We start from the raw sequence: 9698 nt of genomic DNA, 5'->3' as shown, positions 1-9698 counted from the left end.
TTAATTCCACATACGGAGGATTTATATAATCAATTAATGCAAAAGCCTAACGCAACCGTACTGAAATCCGATGAATAAAAAAAAAAACAAATTTAACACTTTTTATAATTAGCCTATCTTTTCCCCAGAGGTCTAATCTACACACAAACATTCATTTTTATCTATACTAATATATAAAATGATAGCCATAACTCCGGAACCATTTATCCCACAGCGTAAAAACTTCACAGAAACCATCTACATATCAATCTTAATATATCCTGAAATTTTTATCGAAATCGGTTCGGTGGATCTTGAGCTATAAGATTTATTCAAAATGTACACTTATTTTTATATATATAGATTGGTTTAGTACAAGTATGGGTGACTAAACGACCATACTAGTAAAATATTAATATGATAACAACTGAATATACTACATTACTACAACATTATTTCTGCAAGAAATCATATTGAGGTAAAATGGCTTGGTGGGTTTTGGGGTAAGAGTGCGGGTAACCTACTTTTATTAGTTTGATAAACATTTAATTTTCAAATTGAATGTTTAAAAAGGTGGGTAAGTGGATGTCGCTCTGCTGTACAGTAGGTTACAAGTGGGTCATTGTAATAGATGGTGTTAAATTTGAATTTAATGATATAATATCATTGTATAAGAAAAACGATTATGAGCGAAAACGGTCAGTCAGACTATGATATTACCAAGTATATTTGATGATATTATTGTGAATAAAGTAATTTATATATAACCTATTTACGTGGAGCCTTGTTTCAATTTTTCAATCCTTAGCTATAAAATTTGAACATTTTATAAATTTTTATTTATTTATTTATATTTATTTAAAATAATTATTAAATTTTAAATTTGAACTTAAAATGCTTATAAAAAAAAATTGTGTATATATTTTTAATATTTTTCAACTGCTATTGTAACAATATATCAGGAGTCTTGCATTACATTTTCACGCTTTTTTACCCAATAAATAAAGTTTTATTGACATCCATAGAAAAAAATAAAATAAAATTGGAAACTGAAAATGTTTCTAAACAGTTCAAAACAAATCAAAATATTTTTAAAATTTTATCGTGTATAGAAAATGCAAATATAAACAACCAGTGAAAATGTCATGTATATACGTTCTTTTGTTTTAGAGTTACACCATAAGGCAAAACTATTCATTTATTTCATGTTTTATCTTTAACTACAAGATCTCCCAATTTTACATTATTTTCAAAAAAGTATTTTATTGGTTAGGTCTTTCAGTTTTTAACCAGATAGTCAATTTATTAATGTCAGAAGTCGAAAAATTGTTGTTGCAGCAAAGAACACTAATGAACTTCTTAAAGTGTGTTCAGAAGGAAAAATACAAAAAATCCCATTTTTCTGTGTTCACGACGCGGGTCTGACTCATGAAGTGGAACCTAACTAATTCGCTGCATGGCTTTTTTTGGATCTGATCAAGAACTCAAGCCTGTAACCGGAAAACTTAGACTACTTAAATGAATAAAATATGTTTGTTTTGGAGAACATTTAATGCGTTTATTGGTTATATTTAATAACTTATAACTAACTCTCAGTGTTGGATAAGTTACTTTTGATAAGTAATTAAGTTACTTTACTCGTTACCCAAATAAAATTGAAACGAAATTACTTTCTCGTTACAAAAAAAAAAAATTTTAAATTCCTTTCATTACGTTACTACCCAACACTGCTAACTCTTTTAGTTATACAACTATGAATGTGCTTAACCTCGAAAACAGATTTTGCGTAAAAATTCCCGTTTTTCCTTAATTTTCTTTTGTTTTTCACGGCGCTTTTGAAAACTACTGTGCATTTTTACTTTTGACACCCCAAAGTATCAACTAGATTCACTTTCCTATCAGAAAAGATACTATTGAAGAAAATCTAAGCATTTTTACTGTCCTTAAATGTGATGACAGACACATAAATCGTTCCACTCAGAATCTAAAATTTAATCATATCTATATTTATTCATCAATTTATTTAAACTAATGGGTACATTATATCTATGATGTATTAACAAATGATTAAAGTACTATTTATTGAATAATTATACTTAAAAAAATTACTTTGACTTAGTATTTACTACTAATACTGTATTAATTATATATATATAATATATATTATATTAGAGATTATTATATTATGCATGCATAATATTATATATATTTATAACTTATTATTTGAAAAATAAAATAGTTAACATTCTTTTAATAAGATAGATTTTTATGAACTAATTTAGCATGCAGCCTTTTACCCCAATAATGGGGTAAAAAGACGCATTTGTTATAATTTCTAATTATTTCTAATTTTGAGTGGAACGATGAATGTATTGATTTTACAATGATATGTGTTTTTTTTAAATTTTTAAATATTTTTTTGTGTCTGTCACCACCTTTTTTTAGGACAGTTTAAATGCTTGGTATTTCTTGCAGTTGTACCTATGGTGATACATATTTTACCACAGCACAGGCATGGGGAAAATCATGTTTTCTCGTGTTAGAGGTGGTGCACAAAAATGTAATTTTGGTTGTACAAAATTGTACAAAATAAAGTACATAATACTGTACGAGTTAAATTTTGATTTGATTATTATTATTATTTATTAATTGAATTCTGTTTTCGTTACTGTCGTGTAACTAATGTAACCTAACCCATAGCAATACATAATTTACCGAAGCACGGACATGGGTAAATCGCATTTTCTCGTGTTAGTTGAGATGTATAAAATTGTACGAAATAAAGTACATAATACTGTAAGAGTAAAATTTTGATTTGATATATAATTATTGATTGAACACTGTTTTTGTTACTGTCGTCCTTTACGTCCTACGTATTTGAGTTTTTCAAATAATTTTTTTTTTCATTTAACAATACAATAATATGCATGAAGTGATATCAAAATATTAAAATATAATTGCAATAGGTAGTTTATTCAAAAAACCATTTTTAAATAATATTATGCCTACATAAATTAATATAACTTATTTTTAATTTTCGATTATTTAAAATAGAATATGAAGGTAATGTTACTAATTTTTGATATTTCTAAATCAATTCTAGAATAATAAATTGATCTCATGTAGTTAACATTTTTGATTGGAAGAAATTTGAAATTTGTACCTATAGGTTTGATCATCACATATTTCTTCTGTCCTAGCAGGTATCAATAACCATACAATTTAAACCAGGAAAGTTTTTGTAATACAGAAACTGTTTGTAGGTACACAGGTATACAACTCGTTGTAGGTCAACATAGGTACTACTGCGAGCCTGGGCATAAACGCGTTAAAAAGTTAAAAGTTAAGTTAATTTTAACTTTTAACTTAACTTTTTAAAATTTAATTTTCATTAACTTAATTTTTAACTTAACTTATTTTAATTGATATTAACTTAATAAATAACGAGTTACTTTTAATCAGATTCAAATTAAGTTAATTTATAAATAATTAAATTATAAATAAAATTATTATTGAAATCTGATCCATATTGTATAATATACATTTACTAGAATTTAGTAGAATAGGAAATAAAATTTAATTCTCTTTCCATTAATCAGAATTGTTCAATAAAAATAACTTAATTAATTATATATAGGTATACCACTATACCTCGGCATACGGGCATAGGTAGTGTAAAAATAACAATATTAAATAGTAAATACTAAATACTAATAACTAATGAGTAATAACAACGAATAAATATATATATATATTAATATATTATATATATATAAATATATTTAATTCGTGCTAATAATTAATACATAATATGATGTGATATGGGTTAGGTGTACAAATGTACAATTTACAAGTTACAAGAATATAATATTATAAAATATTTTCGTCATAAAGACATAAATAACCAAATAAGTTATTAATTCTGTTATGGGTTATGCTCATATTATGTATTTATAAACATAAATTGTCATTTGTCATTAGAATCATTAGATAAAAATATAAAATATAAAAATAGTTCTTGGTCGTTCTTTAATCATTTTGCGTTCGCCGTTCTCACAGCACGCACGACTTACCTAAGTATTAAATAATAAATATTAAATATTGTGTATCAGTTTTCGTATAACCATGTGATTATCTGTGAAGTACGTTTATTATTTTTTTTGATTCAATATTTTAATTACTTAATTTATGCAATGTAGGTATTGACTACTTAGTAGTTAGTACCTTCAGTCTACACTATAATAGAAGATTTCTTAATCCCGTTTGTAAGTATTTCAATATTTGTGTTTTATTATTATTTTGTATTTTATTAAGTTGATTTTAAATTTCTGATAATATAAATAGTATAAAGTAATAACGATCTATTATCATCTCTCATTAGATATTCAGAATAATTATAGTTACAATTGTTTAATTTATATTTTAATTTTCAGTTGAAATAATAAATTGTCATTTGTCAAATGTCTAATGATGTGTGAACAACAATCCACCAGTGAAGTAGTGAATATAAGAACTGCCGATAATAAACCAAGATGGTCATATATTAGTCAATATTTTGAACAACTCACAGATACATCTACCAAAAACTTGATTTTTAAGTGTCTTCCTTGTGGCCCTAAAGAGAAACGAATTTCCACATAAAATACTTCAAACTCAAATTTGAGAACTCATATTAAAGTATGTAAATTGTTATTTAAGACACATAATAGTGTAATAATATACTATGTAGTAACCTCATGATAAAGCTTATGATATTTTTGATATGAAAAGTACCTAATTCATAGTTAGTACCTAGATAGATCAGTGTTTGAATTAAGGGGAAACGAGTGAAGGAGTACCTCTAGTTTAAAAAAAATAGTTTAGAGTACCTACCGGTACTTATTATAATCTAGGTATTTAATAGTTAGATATCTTCGGGTAGATAAGCAGTTTTTTTTTACACTGCATCCCACCATTGAACTTTTTTCCAATTCAAGTAGTGAACATAAGTAAGTAACAAATTAGTTGGGTATAAATAAATGATTGAAGCCTGAGATGATATTATATTACCACATTTTAGGCTTAAACATATTTTAACTATTGTTATACCTAGTCAATAAAAATACAATTAGAACAATTTTTTGTGAGAAATAAATTTAAAAAATAATGTTGATGAAAATATGTAATAACTTTTTCTGTACCTTTGGTTTACTGAAATATTAAATTATAATCACAGAACTCATAAGAATACTGAATGAATATTCCTGTAAAACTAAAACATACATAGGTACTACATAGATAATATTTCATAATTATGTTTTTTTTAATGAATTTATCTGGTTTTCAGACTATGCATTCAAAAGAATTGAACAACTTTAATGATTGTGCAAAAAAAAGATCATCAAAGACAAACATTGTTGAATCTAATAAACAATTAAATCTGTGTGAAGTGGATAAAATACCAGTTAGAAAACTAATTGATGGTGAATTTAACGATGCCAATTTACAACTGATAATTGATACAGTATCTCCATTTTCCTTAATCGAGCACCCTGCTTTTATAACATACTGCAAATTAACTTCAAACAAGATTCCTGTTTCAAGACGAGTATTAGTTCTTAGGATTGAAACTTTGTATGGTAAAATGATGAAAGAAATGATAACTGATTTTGAAAAGATCAAGTATGTATGCTTAACTTATGATTGTTGGAGTATATTTCATAGGTAAATATTGAAAATATTGTAATGTATTATTACTTATTTTAGTTTTTAAAAGTAGTCATAATTATTAAAGTTTATATTATTACTAAATTAAATTTTACTTGTAGTTTTCACTAATAATTGTTTTATAACATAATTTTTAATTTTTCATATTTATAATTTTAAGCACGGATAGATGAAATTGTTTTAATTTCATTAGTATTAGTAATAACTAATAAATAAGAATAATATAACAGTATAGTGTGTAGGTAATATATTTACCCATATTAGTTGTGAATTTTAGATTCTGAGTGAAACGATGAATGTATTGATTTTACAATGATGTGTGTTTTTTTTTTTATTTTTTTTATTTTTTATTTTTGTGTCTGTGTACACGATAAGTAGTCGAAATAATGCTTCGATTTTCGACTTCAGTATCTTGTTCGATGGGAAAGTGAATATCGTTGGTGCATTGGGGAGGTCAAAATTTTAATTTCCCAGTAGTTTTCAAAAGCGATGTGGAAAACAAAAGAAAAATTAAGGAAAAACGGGAATTTTTACGCAAAATCGATTTTTAACAAAATCGATTTTGGTTATTGGTGTAACTCTAAAACAAATGACCGTAGATACATGAAATTTTCACTGGTTGTTTATATTTGCATTTTCTATACACAATACAATTTTGAAAATAATTTGACTTTTTTTTGAACTGTTTACGGACATTGTCAGTTTTCAGTTTTTTTAAATTTTTTTTCTATAAATATCAATAAAATTTTATTTGTTGGGTAAAAAAGCTTGAAAATTTAATAGAAGGCTCCTAGGTTATTGTTTCAAAGGTAGATGAAAAAAATTAAAAATCCTTAGTCACAGTTTTTTTTTATACACGTTTAAAGTTCAAATCTTGAAAAAATACGGAAAAATCACGAAAATTTGCAAATTATTTTGAGTTAGAAATTCATAAAAAATTTTCTTTTTAAATCTAAGATTTTAAAATGTAATATAAGATTACTCATAAGTTTGTCTACCTTTATCAAAAAAAAAATGTCTAGAAGAAACTTAAATTAAATTTTTATGAGCGTCTGAAATTTATATTTATACAACATTTGATATTTACTCGATTTCTCATGTAACAATTTTCTTATTTTATTGTAATTAAAAAACAAATGACTGTAGATATTTGAAAATTTCACTGAATGTTTATATTAGCATTTTCTATACACCATAAAATGTTGAAAATATTTTGACTCTTTTTGAGCTGTTTACGGACATTGTCAGTTTTCAATTTTTTTAGTTTTTTTTTCTATAAATATCAATAAATTTTTATTTGTTGGGTAAAAAGCGTGAAAATTTGATATAATGCTCCTGATATATCGTTCTAATAGCAGTTGAAAAATATTAAAAATACATAGGCACAATTTTTTTTTATAAGCATTTAAAGTTCAAATTTTGACAACATTTATCAAATTTATAATTTATTAATTATTTTGTGGTTAAAAATGTATAAAATGTTTAACTTTTATGGCTAAAGATTGAAAATTTAAAACAAGGCTCCGAGTAAATAGGTTATATATAAATTACTTTATTCACAATAATATCATCAAATATACTTGGTAAAATCATAGGCTGACTGACCGTTTTCGCTCAGAATCGTTTTTCTTATACAATGATATTATATCATTGAATTCAAATTTAACACCATCCATTACAGTGACCCACTTGTAACCTACTGTACAGCAGAGCGACATCCACTTATCCACCTTTTTTTATTTTAACATAATATAATATTTAATCTAATTTATTAAGACTTAGTATTACAAATTACAATACTTAATAGCATATTAATTGTTATTTTTATTTAGGTATATTATTTATAACTTCAGTTTTTATTTTGTTATTATAGATCATATATTGGTTTCACTATCCATTGGCATAATCCCGAAACACTTGAAAGTTATTCTAAAGGTCTTGCTTGTAGGTGTATTTTTGGACGACATACATTTGATAACTTGGCAGAATGTATAGATAAAGTAATCAATGAGTTTGAGCTTAAAAACAAAGTCACTTTAATAGTTACAGATAATGCTGCTAATTTTGTTAAAGCTTTTAGGTAAGTAAAATGTTTTTTTTTTTTACTCAGACTTTAAAGTCAATTTTCACTGCTTTGGTTTATTGTTTTTTTTATTAATTAATTTTCCAATTTTATTACTTTTAGAGTCTTTAATAGTGACTGTGAATAAGGTACAGCGGGTACAGTAGATGATTCTTGCCACTTAGAGCGAGTACAAAGGCGCTTTCTGTCGTCTGCAGCTTACATGCTAAAAATTGTCCATCCTCCTCATGACTATACTCCAGTATTGCGCGCACTTGGCCTTACATCTTTAGCAGATAGGCGCGTTAAAGCTAATCTGGCCTTTTTAAAAAAATTAATCGATGGTTCCTTAAACGCCCCTTCACTGCTCGTCCAAGTAAACTTTAAAGTTCCTCATCAGGCCACAAGGTCTCGAGTTCCTTTTGCTGTACCTCTCCACTGTACCAATTACGGTAAAAACAAACCAATTGACCGCATGATGCGGTTGGCTAACGAGGACCCCTCCTTTCTCAGTTTACCTTAATATTCTGTTATTTTTGTACATTTGTTGTATGTAATTTTACTTGTGTCCTAATTATTTTAGTTTATATTTACTGTGCCTGTAATTCTGCTGTATTTTTTAGGCCATCACCCCTTGTATATGTTAGCTATCTTATTTTACTGAATTATTGTTATGTACTGTACTAAATAAGGAATTTTTTATTCCGTGAATTAATTAATAAATAAATAAATAAATGATGGAATTGATGTTCCTGACGTGAATGAGATTCCTATGAATGTCGAAGTAACAGATTTATTAAAAACCCAGGACATTGAAAGTTCATTTTGTTTTTCATTGCCTCCACATCAAAGATGTGCAGCCCATACACTTAACTTGATTGTTACTGTTGATGCTAATGATGCTGAAAAAGATGCAGCATATAAAGCAATAAGTAAAAAAGTATTTTCAAAGTGTCAAGCTATATTCAATAAACAAAACCAGTCAGTATTAAGTTCTGAAAAAATTAAAGATCACCTTTAACGTTATATTATTACTCCTAATGCCACTAGGTAAATTAAATAATTATTTTATTTAATAAGTAGTAAATATTTTAATTAATGCATACATTTTTATTATTATATATTTATATATAAATTTAAATTGGTCATAATTGATAGTTTATTTAGTATCATGGTTAATAATATATCCTATGGGCTATGGTTAATAATAGTAATTTGTACATTAATTACTTATTATTCATTGTTTTAGGTATTATTGTTTCTACTCATACAAATTTAAATAAAACTGATTTTAACATTTTACTATTTTCATTAACAACTATTGTAATTAATTTCAGGTGGAATTCCTTTTATGATGCTATGAAATGTATAATGACCTATATTGATAAGATAAATATACTTTGCATTGACTTAAAGTTGCCATCTATATCATCACCTCGTGAAGTTTCATTTTTGAAGGAATATTGTGATGTATATTAATTTTTTACAAATTGTCTAAGTTTTAAAATGGTTATACATTCCTTCCCAATATAAGCTAACACATAATATTATGATGATCCATTCTATTAAATACATTATTAATATAAAATATTATAGTTTAATTGTAGGGCTTTAACTTGACAGTTTACACTTATACATAGTTTGAAGTTCTTTACATTTTAAAAGAATTATTTATTTTTTTACATTTTATACTTATTGTAATGTTTTTTTTATGTATAATGAGAAATAGCCTAAACTTTTTATTTTTTTAATATTATAATCCGATGCAGAATACTTTTCTTCCAGTGTAGTTATATAATATAAAACTAGTTATAACCAAGCAATTTAAGATATTCTTTTTTAATCTTGTTTAATATTTCTTCTGCTTCAGATTATAAAATTTTAAGTATTAGAAGTTATCATGAATTGTTATGACAATTCTTTTTGGAAGTGTATTTTTTAAAACTCTTGG

The 9698-nt window shown here is 25.5% G+C and overlaps 1 protein-coding gene across 1 annotated transcript; it reads left to right on the top strand.

The window, feature by feature from the left end:
- The first annotated feature begins 4036 nt into the window (after window positions 1-4036).
- LOC132938257 (uncharacterized) lies at window positions 4037-9578 on the top strand. Its single transcript, XM_061004986.1, has 6 exons — window positions 4037-4244; window positions 4413-4656; window positions 5306-5682; window positions 7559-7765; window positions 8600-8797; window positions 9085-9578. Exons 3-5 carry the CDS (start codon window positions 5309-5311, stop codon window positions 8766-8768), a joined length of 750 nt encoding a protein of 249 aa, XP_060860969.1. The 5' UTR covers window positions 4037-4244; window positions 4413-4656; window positions 5306-5308; the 3' UTR covers window positions 8769-8797; window positions 9085-9578.
- Window positions 9579-9698: the final 120 nt, after the last annotated feature.

The sequence above is a fragment of the Metopolophium dirhodum genome, chromosome 2 (genome assembly GCF_019925205.1).
Source record: "Metopolophium dirhodum isolate CAU chromosome 2, ASM1992520v1, whole genome shotgun sequence".
Classification (NCBI taxonomy): domain Eukaryota; kingdom Metazoa; phylum Arthropoda; class Insecta; order Hemiptera; family Aphididae; genus Metopolophium; species Metopolophium dirhodum.
This window is presented reverse-complemented; position numbering and strand designations above follow the sequence as displayed.

What these genes read in the sequence shown, in the direction of transcription:
- LOC132938257 (XM_061004986.1), top strand. Translation starts at nt 5,309, where the DNA reads ATGCATTCAAAAGAATTGAACAACTTTAATGATTGTGCAAAAAAAAGA. An exon ending in TGTTGGAGTATATTTCATAG is followed by an intron (nt 5,683 to 7,558) that starts GTAAATATTGAA and finishes TTGTTATTATAG; the next exon opens with ATCATATATTGGTTTCACTA. An exon ending in AATTTTGTTAAAGCTTTTAG is followed by an intron (nt 7,766 to 8,599) that starts GTAAGTAAAATG and finishes TCCACATCAAAG; the next exon opens with ATGTGCAGCCCATACACTTA.